This window comes from Sander lucioperca, chromosome 10, assembly GCF_008315115.2.
Source record: "Sander lucioperca isolate FBNREF2018 chromosome 10, SLUC_FBN_1.2, whole genome shotgun sequence".
NCBI lineage: Eukaryota > Metazoa > Chordata > Actinopteri > Perciformes > Percidae > Sander > Sander lucioperca.
Genome location: NC_050182.1, coordinates 26242594 through 26263315, shown reverse-complemented (window position 1 = coordinate 26263315; position 20722 = coordinate 26242594). Strand labels below are relative to the sequence as shown.

At 41.4% G+C, this 20722-nt stretch overlaps 1 protein-coding gene across 4 annotated transcripts; it reads right to left on the bottom strand.

The window, feature by feature from the left end:
* Nucleotides 1–507: 507 nt before the first annotated feature.
* LOC116049538 (cingulin) lies at nucleotides 508–20161 on the bottom strand. 4 transcript variants are annotated; one of them, XM_031299291.2, is made up of 21 exons: nucleotides 19962–20161; nucleotides 13547–14444; nucleotides 13340–13437; nucleotides 13147–13216; nucleotides 12928–13023; nucleotides 12053–12174; nucleotides 11655–11766; nucleotides 7928–8140; nucleotides 7363–7511; nucleotides 7145–7171; nucleotides 6413–6533; nucleotides 6106–6318; nucleotides 5723–5944; nucleotides 5366–5614; nucleotides 4959–5129; nucleotides 4553–4714; nucleotides 3702–3875; nucleotides 3431–3549; nucleotides 3076–3184; nucleotides 2806–2969; nucleotides 508–2252 (listed from the first exon to the last, which is right to left on the bottom strand). In XM_031299291.2, exons 2-21 carry the CDS (start codon nucleotides 14441–14443, stop codon nucleotides 2114–2116), a joined length of 3627 nt encoding a protein of 1208 aa, XP_031155151.1. In that variant the 5' UTR covers nucleotide 14444; nucleotides 19962–20161; the 3' UTR covers nucleotides 508–2113. The 4 variants fall into 4 exon arrangements, with proteins under 4 accessions (XP_031155151.1, XP_031155153.1, XP_035862107.1 ...); XM_031299293.2 differs by having other exon boundaries at nucleotides 13340–13410; XM_036006214.1 differs by lacking the exon at nucleotides 19962–20161 and adding an exon at nucleotides 15344–16737.
* Between the last annotated feature and the right edge of the window lie 561 nt (nucleotides 20162–20722).

Genomic DNA, 20722 nt, shown 5'->3' with positions numbered 1-20722 from the left:
GTTCATACTTGTTGCACATTGTACATGTTTTACATTTCACGCTTTTATTTAGAATAGAGCTGATAAAGGCTAGTGTGTATGTGTCTTTCCTCATAAGTTACATGGTATTAAACCTTTAATAAAAAAATAAAAAATTGCCACTTTTTGGGGCCAGCAGAAACAGGTTGTGAACACAACATTGACATACCATCACGTTTGAAGTTGACTTGCGTTCTGAAATATATTTTACCAAAGTAGAATTGGTGTGTTATTGCGCATTAACTTTTTTTTCTGGGTAAAAGATGTGTTGACTTCCTCCAGCAGTATACTTTTCCAGTGAAGCCACATGACTTTCATTCTCTGGAATGGGTGAGCTGTTCAGTGTAATCTTACACTTAAGTGGGCAGAAAGCCAGTCATATCTGACTCCTTCTGTTAAACATTCACAAAAACTATGAGGAAATGGAACATCCTGAAATGTGCATTCTGTAATTATTACAAGGAAAATAAACATAGATCAATTTTACTTAAATTGTTTAACTTTTATTGTTGATAAATGTATATGCAATAGAAAAATTCTCAATCACGTGAAGTACAGTCACAGTGCGAATGTTTTCCAGTCAACAGTTACAGTAATGTATAAACCAGCATCTTTTAGTTCAACAGCTTTATACTCAGCTGTCTAACAAATCATATTAAGTACCATTTTCCAGTTTCACTGAAAAGATAGAGAGAAACATTGCAGCAAAATGTAGTTATTATTGCTCCAACTGATTGTTTAAACTGTATACAAAAATCAACTTACGACACAAAAAAAATCTACAATACAAACATTTTACAAAAACATTCTGATAAGAATTACAATTACAAAATTATTTTGTAACAATTTAAGGCATTTTAATGAAATGACAAGAATATATTTAAGTGACTTACTAGAAGGCAATGCATAGAAATTGTGCAGGTTCACACTTGTAAAGTTTTTATTGGACAGAAAGATATTTTGGCCATTAAGTGGAAAACCACTTGTATACAGTATGAGAATATGTGATATTCTGACAGTTATAAACCACAACAATTGTGTTGCACATCTACCAGGCAACAGCTTCAGATACAGTGAATAAAGACAAAACTAATCTAAACCTTCACACCAACATGAGGTTACCATCACATATTTAATATTGTATCCCTGTACAAGAGAATCCATTTCAGATGCAAGTAGTGTCATATTTTATAATTCTGAATTCCTAGAATGTGTACCGTGTGACATTAAAGACTGGACGGTAACATAAACACAGAAGTGACATATATTTATATTCCAAAAACACGTGAAAATATATTTTTTTATGTAAACAAATTTCAGATTTCATTCAATACGAATAATTTGCGTTAGGTAAACCATTTGGTTAGGAAAATCAACTTTCAGAAAACCAGCATGAGAATTATAGTGTTATATTGCATATAGTTACTCTTTTGGCAACCATGAATGCACTCAACGTCAGTGTTTGGTCCATGTTTGCCAGTAGTTCTACTCAATATTTGTGCATGCTGGGATACCGAATTTATGAGTTCAGTCAGTTGACAGCTGTGCTACAGAGAAAACTGAAGTCAACCAAGGTAAACTGTCTACTATAAGAGATGATGAGAAGATATCTGATTTTTTCAGTCAAAGCCAGACTTGGTACCGTTAAGTGCTCGACCCAGAATCTCAACCCTGAAATGGTTTGACATACTGAATACTGACATGTTTTTTAAATTATATTTCTATGTGCTTCTAGTCTCATTTATCTTCTCACAATCCAGATACTGGTTTTGTGGGGTAGTGAGCTTTTGCACTTCCAACTGTACCTTGGGGTACATCTGTGTAGAAATACCCTGAAATGCAGAGGATGTTTTGTTTCCTTCAATTCACTCTGGTGAGGAAAATCCTTCCCCTACTAACCTCTACAATATGTAATTTAACTCCCAGGTCCTTGCACCCCTCCCTCATTGTCTGTGGTATAATACAATTCTACCTTTTGACTTTACTTTACTCCTAGTCTACAAAGCATCTAACCTACACTTTCCTCCATTTTCTTTCCCTTAACAGTACTACGTCCCCCCCACCCCACCCCTAACCCTGTCCCTGAAGTGCTGTTTTAACAGGAGCTGGTCTGGAGGTTGCTCTCAGTGAGGATAGAGGTGATGGTGGAGGAGTCATACAGGCTGTCGTCGTCGTCATCTGAACTGAGGGCTGATGCATCCAAAGCTGGGCGCATTGCTGCCTGCGTTTTTCTCCTGTGACACATAATCATCAGTGATATTATTAAGACCATTATTAACTGTTGACACACACTTTATTTATCAGTTGCTTCATTCGCAACCGTTAGTGCTGCTAGGTGATCATAGCTCTCCCTCTGCTGGCAATACAAGGGAACAACATGCATCTCCTTGTTAGTAGTGGGAGCATGTCTGGAATTTAATTTCCCCTGTGGTGCATTAGTAATGTGCCTTTTTAGTTTAATGAAATACCTTTTCACACATGGGTGATTGCTGATTTGTTTTACACACACATCACTTTGTGAAATACTGCACCTCTGGGTGAATCTCTACCAGGTGTCTCAAATTGTGTGTAACAGACAAGGAATCTGGGTTCGCTGCTAATAACGTCATTACATGCAGTTTTATTCATTCTGTGACATAAGAAGGAGACGCACACAAACACACAGGCATGCACGCACGCATGCGTGTACGCACGCACGCGCCGCCAGGAGGTGTCTTGCATAAGCGCACAGTGAGTAACAAATTGGATGAGAGAAAAAATTGGATACAAATTAAAGGAAATGCTTACTTGAGCTCAGTTTCCAGTGCTGTGACTCTGGTCTGCAAGGCCTCTTTGAGCTCCATCTGTTCCTCCATGTCTCTCTGGGCCTTTCTCCTCAGCCCATCTATCCTTTCCAGCTCGGTCTCTCCTTCATCCACCTGCCTCTTTAGAGCTTTGACTCTCAGAGCGAGCTGCAACACAGGATGAGGTTGAAGTGTAGTTTTACTATTTATGTATTCCCATGTCTCAAGAGTAAATTCAAATATTGACACACATTCAGGAGGTGAATGGGTTTACCTGGTCTCTCTGTTCAGTGTGTGTTTGTTTCTCCTCATCCAGCGTCATGTTGAGATCTTTTAGTTTCCTCTCCAGACGTCGTTGAGACGCAAACACAGAGTTCTTCTCCCTTTAGATATATAAGAGAAGAACATAGCACAAGACGTGTGAGCATGTTAATGAGTAATATTCTCCCCATTTTGCCTATTGCCAAAATGCCCTTAAGCAAGACATTTGCCACCTCATTGCTCTCATGAAGATGCTCTGTAGCCAGCTGTTAAAACATTTGAGATATTCAGTTGTCAGTTGTAAAAAAAAGTGATCCAGAATGAAGATCTACTGGACTGCAGCATGTTTTCCGTCTGTTGCACTGTACCTTTCCTCAGTCCGTAGGCGTTCTTCCAGCTCCTGGATCTTGTTCTCCAGCTGGGAGACTCCTGCTGAGGAGCGAGACTGGCCCTCCATATCGGCCACACGACTCCTCAGCTCCTTCAGCTGCAGGGACAGACATGGACAAACAGCAGGTCAACATACCCAAAATATACTTGAATGGGGTCAGGGTGGGTATGTGTTGAGCAGATTGAGGATTTCAGTAACTGATGATCACAAACGTCAGCAAAGCGAGATGTTGTGTACGTGTTACATACATGTCTCTCCATGGCGTTCTTGTCCAGCTCCAGGTCCTGTTTGGAGGATCGCTCCTGCATGAGCTCAGAGCGGAGCTGATCGATCTGGTCTCTGCTCCTGGCCACGCGGTCGGTCAGCATCTCCACGCTGCTTCTCTCCTCCTCCAGCTCCAACTCCACGCGCTTCAGCTTGTCCTGACAGAGACAAGATGAGATCAACTTTATTAGATGCTCAGAAAAGAGACAGTGTGCACTGGATTAGCCCCAATGAGAGATTTGATGGTGCAGAGTTTGGAAATGTAAGCGTATAAATACTCTTGATCTGTTGTACTTCCTGATAACATGTATCTATTACCCATATTTGTTTTTGTTTTTTCTATTTACAAATAGAAATGTGCAGAAACATGTCCAGAAATGTGCACAGACAGCTACAGTATACTGACATTGTATGCAGAGCGGAACTATTACCAGCAGAGAGCCATGTAGTACAATACAATACACTTTATTGTCCCCGGGGGGGAAATTCATTTTGGGCACAATGAAGCTGCATACATTACAAACACTAAATAGTAATCTACAATCAGATTAAAAGATACCGGCCAGTAAATAGAAAACTGTCGATCAATAAATATAGCTGGTGCAATGGCAGCAAATAATAAATACAAGATCACATTTAATAAATATAAAAAAATAAAAAACATATTACTACTAGTCAGTTGCCAACATTAAACATGGCCACATATTGCACAGACCCTCTATTGCACTCCTGACAGTATTGCACTTGAACAAATAATTTTTATAGCATTATTATTATTGTCATGGTTTATTCTCCCAAACCTTTGAGGCGAGCAGATGCACGTACTGTATCTTACCTCCAGGATGCGAATTTCCCTGGTTTTCTCATTGTGGCCGTTTTTGTTGGCCTCTATCTCTCCCTCAAGGTGGCGCAGTCTGTTGGTCAGAAGCTCTTTATCCAGCTGGTGGTTGTCTCTCTCCTCACATACAAGCAGGAGCTCCTTCTTCTGTCGTGACATCTAGTTAGATTTATAATAATATTAGAAACAGCAATGCCAGACTGAATTTTCATCAAGAAATAAATATGTGGTTTTGCATGTTTATATCACACAGACACATGAATAACAATCAGCCAATCATGCACCATGAATATTATGTGTCAAAACTACTGAAAACATTCAGACCAGACATTCATAATAAAAACGACCCGGCCAAGCAAGCGAGTGAGCATTGCACACAAACACTCCCAACACAAACACACACCTCTTCCTCCAGTCTCCTTAGATTTATATGGCTTTTTTCGAGTTCACCCTGAGCGTCGTTTCCGTGACGTTGCGCCTCCTGCATTTCCTTGCGTGCCCTCTCTCTCTGTTCCTCCAGCTGAACTCGGAGAGTCTGCGCCTCCTCTCTTGAGGCCATGGTCAGAGACTCATACTGACAAGGAGAAAAAACAAAGAGGGTGAATTCTTTATCTGTGAATCCTCTAATGAGCAGTTGGATGATCCATGTTGAAGAAGCTTTCATTTGTTTGCAAAGGTATAAAAAAAGGATATCCCCATAGAAATAGCAAATGGCAACGGTACACACAAAAATACCTACCTCTCGGACCATCCTGCTACGTTGATTTAAATAGGAATGTCCATTTATTTCGATGAATCTCGCCTTATTACCTCTTTGTTGAGTTTCTCCAGAGCTCTTTCCTGCTGTTGTTTGGTCTCCTCCAGCTGGTTGAAGGTCTGTTTGAGTGTCTCCTTGTCTTTCTCCGTATCCTCCACCCGCAGGATAAGTTCACGTTGCTCCTGGCTCAGTCTGGAGGCTTTTCTCTTGGCCTCATCGAGCTCAGATCTCAACCTTCTCACCTCAGTGTGGAGGGCGATCTCTGCCTCGGAGCTCTCTGTGGCGTTGACCTGCAGCTGAGCCTGAGGAAACCACAGAGGATGTCCCGTTAAATACGTCTGCTGCTGTCAGGGTATCTAACACACTAATGGTCTATGCCACACTGTAGTGTGTGAGAGGATGTGACCTACCTCTAACCGTGAGAGTTTCTCTTTGAGACGTGTGTTGGCCTCCTCCTGCTCCTGCTGGGCATCTTGGAGCGATTTAACGTCCATCTGAGCGCTACTGAGGCGTGTTTTACTGGCCTCCACTTCCTCCTCAGCTAATGAGAGTTTCTCTTTGAGCTGGTTAGCTTCATCCTGTGTCTCTCCAAGCTTCTCCTCCAGAGCTGAGATGATGGCTGGGTCTGGGAGCTATTGGCAGGAAGGCGAGGGAATGATATTGACAAAAAAATACAAGAGATGATGGAGATTAAAGATGAGAATTTCTAACCAACTAGACACCCAAATTAGTTGTGCTAGCCAGGTGATTCATTTTATTTATTTTCTTGTAACCTCAGTAAGATTTAACCAACCCGTTTGTTTTTCTCCTGTGCCTTGGCAACATCCTCTCTGGCCCTCTGTAATTGGTCCTTCAGCCTGTCAATCTCATACTTGAGTTCTGCCTCCTGGTCCTGGTGAGATTTCTTGATGGAGATGACCTCCATGACCTTCTTGTCACACATTGCCATCTGCTTTTCCACCTCAGACTTGGCCTTCTGGAGCTCAGTACTGCACCGCTGAAGTTCCTGAACAGAAATATGGGCAAATGATGGTTGAACTGCTTCATTTCTGTCAAAGACACAGGCGTCAGAGATCATGTGAAGCTGAGTGCATGTTCACCTGCTGGAGAGTCTGTGTGTGGCCAGGGTCTGGTATCTGTTGTTTCATGGTGCTTACTTTCTCCTGGAGCTCCTTTAGCTCCTCCTCAGACTCCTCTTTTTCCAGACGGGTTTGCAGGAGTCTAAAAAATGTAGATCAAATACAGCTGATCTGAACAAGTTGTACCATATAAACATATTGTAAGTACTGCTTGATTATGTGATCCGCAGCAGTTAGATTGTATAGGTGAATAATGGTATGTGAATTTAATTTACTTTGATGTACTCAACAAGCAAATAACTCATTACAGTATATAATCTTCAAACAGGAAATAAATCAGCATTCCCTGTTACCACAACAGTCAGACATATTCACAGAAAACAAGTCTAGAAAATGTTTTTTTGCTAAACAAAAATGTAAGATCATCCACACCACCCCAACAGTTTATGCAGCGTTACGCTGTATAGACACAATGAAGACGTAAACAGCCAAATGTAAAAATGTCCAGATTGTTACTGGTGTTCAGCACCACTGCTCAACCACAGTACTAAATATGGTCCATATTCCCATTGAAACCTATGGTACTTGACGCTTCATGGTACATATTTAAACTTGGATCATGTACACAGTCGTGAATTAGGGCTGTAAGTGTGGATGGCCTTGGAACTACAGCCAGACAGTTGTTAGCACAGCTAGGCACATCTACAGGTCTGCACATCTAAACACAAATACTGTTCAATTAGTGACTCTCACGGTGTTTCAGGACTGCTGGGTGGCTCTCTGACAGAGAGGGGGAGAAACATTGACCAGATGACATGAGATGGACACACATTAGTAGTACAGCAGGTGCACAGAGAAACCATGAAAAGACAGTGACAAAATCTATGTCCAAGAGAGCATCGGAAAGCCCAAATGCAGGTAGGTAATAATGAATACCCTTTGTGAACAATGATGTGTTAGAATAAACTCACTCTTGTTTGGTTGTTCGAAGTTCGTCTCTGGTGGCGTGAAACTGCTCCATCCAGTGGCTGCTCTCGTCTCTACAGTCTTCCAACTGCTGCTGCAGGGAGCGAACTGACGCATTCACACGCAAGCGCTCTGTCTCGATCCCTGCGTGAGACTAAAAAAAGAAGACAGAAGAATTAAAGGCACGTTTGTTTATATACCTACCATTTATTTCATAGACATGAATACCTATGTAGATAGATAGACCACTCCACTTTGTTTTAATTAAAGAGATCAAGTTTAAAATGTTTCTTGATGCTAGATAGTGCACCTACGCTAAGCATGCTCAATGCACTGGTGCATGCAGCTTCTTCTCCACAAGATGACTCTTGTAAATCATTCTCAATAAGAAAATCTATTATAAGACAATATTAAAAGATTGTCACAAAAACTTACAAACAAGTTGAAGTGGTTTCTCAGAGTTTTGCTGATAGGGTCTGTTGTTGAGGGACTGGTTTGCCCAATTTTTATCTCCAACTTCAACACATTTTCATGGCAAATGAAAGTGATGATGAGCTGGCTACTACACACCTGAGACACCTGCTCCATGCTACTGCGGAGCTTCTCCATGTCAGCGCTGTACTGCTCTCGGAGCACCTCGATCTCTTTGTCATGTGTGGCCACCTCTTCCTTCAGAGCTCCTTTGAGAGCTGTTAGCTCCCGTTCTCTCTGTCTCAGTGTCTCCTCCAGCTTCTGTTTCAGCTGGCACACCTCCATCAGCTGTGCCTGACAAGACATCAGGTCCTGCAGACAAGGAATGCACGATATTAACTTGATACTCTTTTGATCTCTCAGGGCGTTTTCCAGTGATGGGAATAACGGCGTTACTAACGGCGTAACTTTTTTTCTGTAACGAGTAATCTAATTGATTACTCTTCCCATCTTAATAACGCTGTTACCGTTACTGCCAAAAAATGCGGCGCGTTACTATATTTGAAGCTGTTTTTTTTTTTCATCAGACCTACTAGATCTCTGAGTCTGAGCCGAGCAAAGACTTTTTTTTTACTGTTGTTCCTTGGTTAGTGGGCAGTGCACGACGCAAGCGCATAAATGCTGACGATTGGCTGAGGTTGAGTAAAATGTCATTGTAGGCCAATCAGAGGTAGAGTTGGGCGAGTGTTCGAAAGCACGCATAGTCAGACACACAACAAACAACACAAGCGAGTCAGTCAACGAGAGAGAGACAGGTGTGGCGTTATGAAATCAAGGAGATGGTTAACTATTCCTGCTACAGATTTTCCACCGTGGTCAGAAAGAACAGGGGAGACACTTTGTTTCTCTTACTACATGACTCTAGAGTCGCTACTCGCTCGAAAGCTAATCGCCGTCACTCTCTCACTTCTCCCTCGCTCTATCACCTACTCCCCACACACACACACACACACACACACACACACACACACACACACACACACACACACACACACACACACACACACACAAATATAAACATCAGGCCACTTACGTTATTTGCACTACAAAGAGTGTATATATTTGTTATTTATTTTTGGTATAGTGCTTAACAAGCATAATTTAATTTTGCCCAGTTGTGGCCTGTTGAGGTGTTGTGTTATTTGTATCGATCCACTATATAAACATAATATCTACATACATGGCATTTGATTGGAGGTTAGTCTCACTTTGTCCCACAGCAACATTAAAATAGTTTAGATTTGTGTACATTGTTTCTGTTAATAATGTATTGTATCAAGTGTCCATTTCCTTATAATATTCAGATTTATCGTAAATAATCAGGGCATGAAGTTAACTTTTTTGACCACCAGCCACAGGGACTTTTTACCAGCCAGTTTTTTTTTTTTTGCGTCATAAAGGTGAAAAACAGGAATTGCTGTGTCTCTATGATTCTATCCTGTCCTATTGATGGTAGCCTACTCGTGGACACTGCGGCGTCATCACGTGCTGCAGTAGGGGGGCCCACCTTGATAATCCTGCATAGGGGCCCGGTGTTGGCTCGCCACTGCATATATGAGATGAGATGACTGACAAAATCAGGAGTAGCCTACACGCACCACAACAACAACAAAACACTGGTGAATGCGCACCATAACACACGAATTGTTTTGTATAGTTCTTAAAAATAAAAAAATAAATAAAAAGGAAACTTGTTTTGGGGAGAATAATACTTATTACTATTAATTAATTACTCTGGGCTGAGATTAGGAACCTTACCAAAAAGGCTCAGGATGCTGCAAATGTTGGTAAAATATGAAAAAGGCTGGTGGATTTAAGACACAAAATAATAATTTATTGAATGAATCAAATATGAACATATCTGTCATTGTCAGTGGCTTGTTGATCTTTACATTGTTAGTTAATTTCCTATCCTGGCCTGGGACACACATTCATACGGTTTGATAAAGTACTTATTGGACTTTAACTTATCATTGCACTTATAATAACGAGTTTAGCTGTCCTCAATTTAGGTCATCATGTACGTCTCATCTGCGCTTTTTCCTGCATCCACCGTGTGCGTTTGTGTGTGTGTCTGTGCGTGTGTTTGTGTGTGCGCTTCAGTCGCGGGGAAAACGGAGCAGCCGCGCTCGCTGCAGACAGCCGACAGATTGAAACAGCAGCAGCTGACTTTAGAGTGAAACGTTACAGCGTACATTGATGTTAAAATGTATACAGGTTGGCAGGACGGTCTGAAATGTTTTGCACGGTCTTTCACTGTATGTTTTGTTGGTAAATGTGAGATGTTCGAGTCACACACACATCTCGTCTTCATATCAGAAACTAGGAAATGATCAACCCGTTCTCACTCCCGCTTGGTCAGTGGCTGCACGTGGGACTGCTGGGATTTTCGCGAGTAATGAAAATGCGATAGGGGGCTCCGGCTGTCAATCAATGTCTTCCAGTGATGCGGGCCCCTGATTGGACCAGGCCCGTAAGCTACTGTGTACCCTGTTTACCGATAGTCACGCGTCTGAATCACTCACTTCTGAGGTAGATTGACAGTGTTACCCGCCAATTGCAAAATTCACCCGCATTAAATAAGTAAATAATTGAACATGAACATGTATTTTAAGTTCCATTAAAGAGGGGTGGAGGTGGGGTCACATTTAAGCATTTAAAAATGTACTTAAAAGTAACGCAATAGTTACTTTCTGAAGTAACTAGTAACTTTCATAATTTGTAACTGAATAACTAATTTAGTTACTTTTTGGAAGAAGTAACTAGTAACTGTAACTAATTACTTTTTAAAAGTAACTTGCCCAACACCTGAAAGTCCGGACCAAGGTTCATGTTTTTGTTACATTGTATACATTTGATCCGGTAAGTTTTGGTTTCACACTGCAGTTATGCAAGTGCACTAAAGATCTAAACGTGACAAAACTACGTCCTGCCGTCATCACATATGTGAGCTGCGTCTCCAGATACGTATAATTGATTGGTTTGTAGACGGGCTTCCCCGTCCTCTCGTATCCTCTCTCTGTGTCAGAGTTTTTTCAGCTGACTGCTGCTCTCCCCTACTGCTGCGGCTCTTTTTGTTTTGTTGTGATGTTAAGAAGCAAGACACTGGAACTTTCTTTCTGAAGCATTTATTCAGAGACAAACGGAAACCTACACTGAACGTTTACTACCACTTAACAAATAAACTGCTGATGTATTTTCTGCTCCGATAGCCAACAGCTGCTCTGAGTGCATTCACTGTCACTCACTCTCTCATGTAGCCTACACACTAAGCACCGAGCTATTCCTTAAAGGAGCTCCCCGGTCTTGTAACACAAGGAGAGCCTGCCAGAGCTTCCTGTATTTGGTCCGAAAGTCTGAACCATCCAAAAAATGCTTTCACACTATAAACGAACCGGACCATGGTTCAGTTTGGTCCGGACCGAGACCACCTCTTTTTATCGGACCAAAATGTGGTCTTTTGATCCGGACCGTGGTCCGGGGGAGGTTTCACACCTGTAATTTTGGTTCGGATCAAACTGAAAAGTCCAAAAGTCTGGACCAAATGAGGTAGATGTGAAAACGCCCTCAGTCTCAGTATTGCTCATGTGTTTGTTTACACAAACCCTTATGCTTCTTAGCAGGAATTAAAGTTAATCTAGCTTTTGATTGCAAAAGATTTTTCAATTTATCAACCTGTAAATATGTTGCTACATGATACAAATTGTGACTTGAGTAGCAATTTAGTCTTGATTTTTTTAGCCTCAGCCTATTTTTTATTTTTTTTTAAATCCAATAGGGGGTGAGATAGTTTCTCCCTGTGCATCTGTGTGGGTTTGTGTGTTACCGTCTTGTTGCCATTCTCTCTTCTCAGTTCATCCTGAAGCTCAGCCACCTGGTCCTCCATTCCTCTGACCCGAGCCTCTGCGTTCTCCCTGTCCATACGCAGCTGAGTCAGCCTGCGAGGAAAAGAGGACATACGCACTTCTGAAAGATTCTTTGAATTCAAATCACATACTTGATTGTCTTGTGAATAAGTTACAGTAACTGTTTGTTAATGAAATTGTGAGGAGTGGGTGCTGAAAACAAAGTGGGCTTGTCATGCACCCCTCTCCATCCAAGACCCACAGACAATGGTACCATGCCCCTTTCTGCTTTTCCTGTGTGTGTGTGTGTGTGTGTGTGTGTGTGTGTGTGTGTGTGTGTGTGTGTGTGTGTGTGTGTTGTATGCTGCCGTGTCCTCACTCTGATTGTGTTTCATTTAATTCTTTCTTCTTCCGGTCCAGCATCTCCCGGAGCTGCAGATTTTCATCCAGACAGGACTCCAGCTCAGCTTTCAGAGCAGGATCAGAATTGCTAACAGAGTTCTACGCACAAGCAGACATGATGAATAAATGAGTGCAGTGAAACATAAGACATAAGGTAGCTCTGGTGGCATTAACAATTGGCTTTAGGAAATGTTAAAGCTGGCTTGCATTTGCCCACTGATCAATATGCACAAGGGATTAAGTTCTTAGGAGCTATTAGAGATTAAGACCTGTCCACCTTCCTTAAGCCAACATATAATGAGTCATTATTGAAGTTAGATTATTGTGTGTGTGCACCTTTGACCAGGCCAGAGGGCTTTAAGGATTAATGTGGGGATTAATCTGAAGCACACTTCAATGAACCCCCAGCCCTCCTGGTAAGATTAGTTAAAGACATAAAAACTCTGAGGACAGTACTCTCAACCAACAGCTTTTTTTTCACTTGATAGTTGGTGCTCTCATTTCGAAGAGACTTGGATGAGTGTTTATGTGTGGCACTGGATGTGCACCGTGTAATCAGAGCTGATTCAAAGTGGCAGGTTACTCTCTGAATGTTAACATCCTCTGGTGGCAGCCAGTTCCAATCAGCCAAGTGAATTTAGGGAGGCTTGGTGGGTCATCCAAGGCCCTGAAACTACAGTAACAACCACAAACTCTTGCATACATTCTCTACATGTCTTGTCTTTGTGTAAATTGTGTCTTATCCACCAGAGCAAAGTATAGAGAAACAATTCAGCACTATTAATAATCTCGTACCTATTGGTGCAGTTATCAATATAAATGCCCTTGCATCTTTATTTCTACTTTACTTACCCTTCTTTCTGCCTGCAGGGCAGTTTGTAGTTCAGCAATCCTACTTTCAAGCTCCCACTTTTCTCTCATCCACTCTTCCTGAGGTCTCTCTTTGGGCTGTTGAAGAAACAAATATATGTGGACATACATGTTAACAGTTTGCTCAAAATAGTTCTTTATCCAATTTACAAACTAGTGCAAGAACCCAGACAGAATGACATATTCTCAAACAGGACAAACCTTTAGATTCTGAACCTTCTGAAAGATGACCTTGGCTTTGTGCTTGATGACAACATCACTTTCGTTGGTCCTGAGTAAAGGTGACAATGGCCCAATGTATAACACGTGCATATGTAATTATTTATTACCATTGCATTATGTCAAGTGAATAAAGCCTGTACGTATTTTGCCAAGATAACATGTAGGTTCATACCCTTGTCTCAGGATGTTGTGTATAGTCTGCATGATCTGCTCCTCCTCAATGGTCGTCTCTGCACTCTGACCCTGGTCCAGCAAAAGGTCAGGAGTCACCTTAAGACATAGATCAGAAAACTACTCTTGCAATGTTGCATGCTATGTGGCGTTTGTGGCTCACTAGAAATCAGCTGTGATGCCCAGCCAAAAAACATTGTATTCTTACTTGTGCCTCAGTCAGACTGGCGTGTGGTGTCTCTGCAGCGGCATATCTCCCTGGGGAAGTCCACTGGTTAGTGGAGTGTGCGGGAAATTTGGTGACAGCGGCCTGGCTGCGTCCCAGGCTGCTGTGAGTTGAGGACGGAGGTGAGGTGTAGGGGTTGGGGGTGAGGAGAGGAGCTGTAGCTCTGGGATCTTGTTGTTCAGGAGGGAGTCCTCTCTGTTGGCCACCAGTGTTACCAGCATCAAACCTGTTTATGAGTCTGTTGACAGGAGTATGTCTCTGAGTTGTTTGTTGGGGAGGGTCAGGGTAGGACTCACTGCTTCTCACTGACCCCATTGACCGGTTGAGCCCTGCTTTGTACGAACCATCCCACATATTCCTTTCCACGCCACCCTCTCTACCACCGATATGCCGAACCTGCTCTCTCTCCCTACTTACCCCAATTCCTCCATCCAGATTCCCATAACTACCAGACTTTCCATCCCCTGGTGGCCTAGACAGCTGAAAATCCTCATCGCCTGGCCCTCCCTCTCCGTCCCTATCCAGCAGCGATCCATGGGACTGGGCCCGGCGTAGTGCCCCTCCCTGCCCGCCATCTACATCTGCCCCTTGTGTTCCGGGCTCTGCCTTCTCTCTCCTCCGGGGAAGGCTATTGTAACCAGAGGATGTCCTGAGCTGGACACCATACGAGTCTCCTTTCTCTCCGTCCTTCAGGACGACGTATGGCTGGCCAGCAATACCTTGCACCCTGACCGCCACACCGTACTTGGAGGTGGTCTGGGACTTGGTCTTGGGCTGGGGCCCTGGCTGCCCCCCGCCAGTGTCGTTGAGTTCATTGATGAAGCGGATCTGGACACCATAGTCCACTGGGGTCATCCGACCTGAAGATGGTGTGCTCATGCTGTTAACACAGCAGAAGAAGAAGGATGATCACATAAAAAACAGAGCTTTTGGCTAGTTTTCTGCATTCAACCAACAGGCTAAATAGTTGCTTTGGTCTAGTATTTTCATACCCCAAATGTTTGCTCTTTATGCATTATTGTATATTACATTACACTACAGTACATTTGTTTGGCAGATGCTTTTGTCCGCATCGACTTTTTCCGCCCTACACATACACACAATTTAAGGTTCAGTGTTCTGCACACTTCAACATGAAAACAATTATAAGTATAATTAAGAAAGTAATTTCTGCACCGGTCATTGAGCCCAAAAAAAAGTTTTTTGTGTGTTTAGGATTTGGCTGAGGTATGTGTACCGCAGGTGTTCAGAAACCTGATTAAAACTGAAAAGCTCACAATTTAAAAATAAATCGTCCAGTTTATTGCAGATATATCGGTGTATATACCAATTCAATTCAATTCAATTTTATTTATAGTATCAAATCATAACAAGAGTTATCTCGAGACACTTTACAGATAGAGTAGGTCTAGACCACACTCTATAATTTATAAAGTCCCAACAATTCTAGTAATTCCCCCAAGAGCAAGCATACCAGCCTATAAGGAACACAATCTTGCAGTACAGAAATGTCAAACAAGGTTTGAGATGATTTAACAGTGTCACTATTACACAGTTTATCCACCAGACAGCACTGACAAGTTTACTTTGTCCACTGAAAATGTCCTGCTTAGTATCTTGGTCACAATTCTTTAAAAATATAAATCTAGGGGATCGGTACAGTTTTATTTTAAGTCTTACTATTGGCCAATTTATATCGTTATCAGATTTTTTTTAATTTACAAATATTGATTTCAGTATTGGCCTAATAAATCCAGTATCGGTTCGGGTTGTACTCACAATGGCAGGTTGAGGGTCGCAGAGAGAAAAAAAAAAGACCGCTACAATGCAATCAAAAGCCAGTTTAAAACTTCCCTCAAGTTAGGAAATTCAGGAAGAATACCTAGACACTCATTAAGATACAACCCTGGAATTTCAAAACGTTGTCAAAGCGTCTTGTCTAACACACAGGGACACAGATTTATCGGCAGTAACACATAGTTTCTGGCTCTTGACTGCTTGTGTGGACTTTGTTCTCAGTGCACTCCATTAGTCATTAACCTGAAAGCACACACCCACATATCACTTTCCCCTTGTAAGGACCAACAAAGCTTTTCCCAGCCAGATACTAAACCTATTTCCCTCTTCAAAACATTGACAGCTTGAATAGAGAGAGGGCAACTAGTAAGGACCTTTTCATTCTTTCACACTGTAATTTCTCCACTTTTATGTTTTTCTTGACTCCCTAAGCCTCCCTTTGATAGCCCTTGATGAGTAATTCTGAAACTATTTCTAGACTATTTCAACTGATCACACCTATGTCAAGGGTTAGTGATAAGTCACTGTCAGCCTTATTCGTCACTGGCAACAAAAGTACTGAACTGAAGATTCCTGATATTACATTGACAGACTGACCATGCTTTGTGTTAGGTCACATTGTGAGATCTCATCCACATGTCTATTACGTACATGGGTATGGTTCATTAAACTCACACCAAACCTATTACAACACTCCCTCCCTGACCTCTGCACATTTTCCTTCCTCTCCACAGCTTTCCAAGGTGAGAGACAGAAAGTGGGCTGGGAGAGTGAAACAGGGATGGTGAAGTGAGAGAGAAAAAAAACACTCAGCTTTTCTTCTCTTATCAGTGCCTTGTGTGATAAAATCCAAAGTCAAGCTGGCCTGTGCACAACCCTCCCCCTCATACACACAAAGGACTGACTCAAAAAGTAACCACCAAATAGCTAACTCTGACACATGCACCCATACATATTACATATATTGAACGCCTACACACACATTTTCATATTTCCATACAGATTTTGCAAGCTGTATGACGCAGCACAGACCAAGCAAAGAATGAGATACAGTCAGCAAAGTGAGCCCAGACGGATGATTATCTTATATGTGCCTGCTGTGAAAGCAAAAACTAATACGTAAAACAACTTTGGAGCAGGAATAGGTGATGGAAAGTGTCTGGGCTGGCAGTGAGCTAAGCAACGCGACAGGATTGACCTTGGAAGGTATCTGTTTGCTTGTGGTGCTTAAGCAATAAGCATCGTCCGCAGACAGACCTGCTCATCAGACGTGCAGTAAGTCCATTTTGTTCCCCACCCTTTGGGAACCACAGAGGAAGCACCGTGTCACAACACATTTGTGCAGTCGAGCATCAGCCAGTCATCACAGCAAGGTGAAGCATGTCATGCACGGACAAATGTGCCATATGCGGGCAATGTCCACTGAATTCATGTGAATCTGAACCATGGTGATCTGTAGAGTCTAAGTGTGCCAAACTGAGTTACAGATAAGTGAATGTAAGGTAATTACAATATCTTTCTCTTTTACCATCTGTTCATCTGCATCTCTTGATCAGTTTCATGTCTGTATGTCAGTGAGGAGGAACGCAGTCCCAGCTCCAAGAGAGACAGGGGTGAGGGGGAACCCATCCTATTGTCCGGCTGATGTGGGGCGGAAAATGAGGGCAGCAATTCTGAGAATGCCAAAATGATCCCTATGGTCTTTCAGTCCCTCTCTTACATTGTTTATGTGATTACAAGTTGGTTTTAACACAGACATTTTTTGTCCCTATACACTCCCACTTTTAGGTTTCTCCCCAAAGCTAATTTCTTTCCACACCTCTCTAAAATAAGCATCCTTTTCCATATTGAAAGTAGGATATTAAAGAAGTTATTCTATAATTTGTTTGGTTATACAGTGCCTGTGCTGTGAAATTAACTAAGGAAATTAATTAAGGAAATCATTGGGTGTCAGTCACACCCAATGTTCTTGCTTTTCCTATTTGAAAGAAACACTGTGTGACTCTGTATCCTTTAGATATGAAACGATAGTCGATTAATCAATTAGAAATTAAATGATTGTTCTTTAGTTCCAGCTTCTTAATTGTGCAAATGTGCTGCTTTTTTAATCTTATGTGATAGTAAGAAATTGTTTCCCCCTTATGTGATACATGAGATTTTTCGTTATGTTCGGGCATTTATTAGATCAAACAAATAATCAAGTAAATAATGGGAAGATTTATTGATAATTTCAAAAACTGTCAGTTTCGGCCCTAGTATTCTTTTACTAAGCTACAGGCACTCAAGCAATTATGGTCTCTAAACCACACCCGTTCTATTAATACGATGTGTATACCAACAAGCTTTTTGAGGCTTTCTTGCCTCCTTTCTCTTGACTCTGCCAGTCACGTTACCCTGCAGTTATGCTGACGGACTCTCTGCCTCTGGCCTCAAATTTAATTCTGCACAGTTAATTGAATTGGAGCTGCTTCCCTGTTAAGATCTGAGATGGAATGGAAAATACAATTAGGAGATTAGAGCGAGTGTGGAGAGAAATGAAACAACAGCAATGTGTGGAGTCATGAAAGTGTCAGCATGGTTAATGTGATCAGATCATATCTGGCCTAAAATGGATTCAGCTGGAGAGAGCAGCAATGGATCAAGGTTATTTAAGTCTTAACTTTTGTATGTGCTTCTGTGCTTTTAGTATGTAGAATGTATTGACAATTTGGACATGGACAATGGCTGATTATTGTCTATCATTAGCCTGTTGATTATTTTTTCAATAAATTGATTAATAGTTTAGTCTATAAAATAGTGTAAATCGTTCATTACAATTGTCCAAGCTGACATGAGACATGAGTGAGATGAGGTTAAAAGCGACAGTAAAAGAGTAGATGGGCCTAGAGTTAAGGTTTTTATGTCAAACTACTGGTTTCATAGTGAATAATGATCATTTGTCAATGATATAATAGAGAAAAGCAGCAAATACACACATTTAAGAATAATTAATTCTTTACTTGATAAATTACTGTAAATAATTAAATCGATCACCAAAATTGTTGTCAAAGCATTGTAGTCGACTGACTAATCAATTAACTGACTGTTTAAACACTATATATATATATACAGCATACTATTAAGCCAACACGGGAAAGCTGTAAAACAGTAGTTTGTCCCTTTTCTTTCAGGTAAATCATTACGTTTTACAGACATAACCTAAAAAATAGAAACATGAAGGTGTAAGTAAGAGCGATGGACAGTAGCTCATGCCTCCTGTGTCCTTTAAGGACAGGCAGCCACTCAGTCCTCAGGGTATTCTCCTTCTCCATTACATTCTTGACATAAAACCAGGCCCTCTTCCTCTCTCAAGCGGTCAACCTCTCTCCAAACTTGCCACTGCTCGCCTTTCACGCTCAAACAAACAGCCATTTATTCCTCTTTTCAAATCCAAATAAGTTCATTGGCATAACAAAGAGATACTTCAGTGTTACCAAATAGTACACAAATGACACCATATTAGGAGCACATAAATACGCCCCTCCCTTACCCCACATTCCAGACACTTGTTTCTCTCTGTCCTTTCCACTTACACAGGCTGAGAGAGAGAAAAAGAGAGAGAGAGAGAGAGGGAGGGAGGGAGGGAGGGAGAGGAGAGAGAGAGAGATAGAGTTGTGTGTGTGTGTGTGTGTGTGTGTGTGTGTGTGTGTGTGTGTGTTATTGATTTATGGGATTTGGGATTTTATCTGCAGACTAGAATATTTGTACCTGTAACCTTTTACGAACCGTTATAACTCTGACCAGATTTAAGAATTGCTACCAGGTTAAACTTTATTACCACGTAAAATTAAACTGTGTCAACATGACCTGTGGCTTAGCAAGTCAAATGCGATAATTATTTAATTTCGTGGCAAAATCATGAGCCTTTCCCCACACTCCTGCTTGCATCATCAGTTTCATCTGACTCAAGCTCAATCTTAAAGAGCATCCCTGTATATTCTCTGTAGATTACAGAGAATAATTTACATGTCAAGCTATTTTATTATTATATTGCATATAGTCAAGGCCTAGATGGATTTGAAATGTGGTTACATGTAGCCTCTTGTGTCTTAAACACGAACGTTATCTATAATAAATCCTCCTGGTAGGAGGTAACTATAGGCTAGACCTGCTTTGGAGTGAAACCTTTAAGTATGAATTCCTTTGGCATTACACCATATTTAGTTTAGTATTTTAAGTCTTACATTTTACTTTCAGAAAGGTGTAGTCACCCTGGGAGTACTTATACATTGAACAGAAACATTTGCAGACATCCCTCACATCATGTATTTCATATAACATTAACAGGCAAGTTATTCTGAAGTAACGTTAGCTTGGAGCCCTAAGGTTACCATCAAACTAACGTTAGCTACCAAGCTAACGTTAAACTGGCTAACAGAAAAAAACTCAGTGATACAATACTGTAAAACATGATTACAGAACTAACTTAAACGAAGTAATTAGCGCCACATAGCAAACGAAAAACATCCCACAAGGAGCATAACGTTAACTGTCTGACAGGTCGTGTCTGTCTGGTTTAGCTGTCTGGCTATGACAAGTCCAACAACAAGCGTAAAGTTACCTCTTTTTCTAAAGTTATTCCTTTGCTCCTCTTTTACACTTCACTTTCCTTGTGTCGATGACAATTCAAATGTTTTCCATCAAAGTCCACAAAGAAAAGTGTGTGAAAAACCAACTCCTAGCTACGCAAATTAACACAGCAACAAGTTCATTATGCGGCGACTGCAACCTGTTACCTTTGTCAGGGATGTAACCGTCCCGCCCAGCTTCTCCGGAGGGAGCGCTGTGATTGGACCAGTGACCTGCCGAAGGCGGGGTCATAGATATTGGCTACGTTTGCTATTGGTGAAATATCTACGTCAGTCATTCATTGTGCTGGACCACTTTTTGACCTTTTCACTTTAAAACGAAAACCCGTGTTGTTGCTTTAGATGCAATAAACAAAAAACTACTGGTATGTCCCAGATAAACAAACATTTTTCAGGATCAGTGATAGACGAAGGTGAAGACAGACTGGTGCCTCCATGTGTTTGTTTCTCTCCAATTTACCAGTAGATGGCGCAACTATCTACCAGCTGGTGGCTCAGCAGCATCAGAGCCCTTGGCAAAAAGCTCTAACCTGCTGCAAGTGAATGACCCTCTATAATATGGAAATGCAGTTGAAAGAGTACATGCAATGTTCTACTGTTACTTTACAAATATTTTGTTCAAGTAAGCAGTTGTTGGGTTGATTTGTCTTGGAAATGTCTGATTGTATAAGTTAATTTCTAATTCCGATTTTGTTGTCTGTAATCCATTATTATTGCTACCCATCTTGGCCAG

Bases quoted from the DNA above. Each gene is read 5' to 3' on its own strand.
- LOC116049538 (XM_031299291.2), bottom strand. From the start codon at position 14,443: ATGAGCACACCATCTTCAGGTCGGATGACCCCAGTGGACTATGGTGTC. The intron at 7,172-7,362 runs GTGAGTTTATTC...CCTCTCTGTCAG, and splicing joins CTTCGAACAACCAAACAAGA to AGAGCCACCCAGCAGTCCTG. The intron at 3,185-3,430 runs GTACAGTGCAAC...ATATATCTAAAG, and splicing joins CGCCTACGGACTGAGGAAAG to GGAGAAGAACTCTGTGTTTG.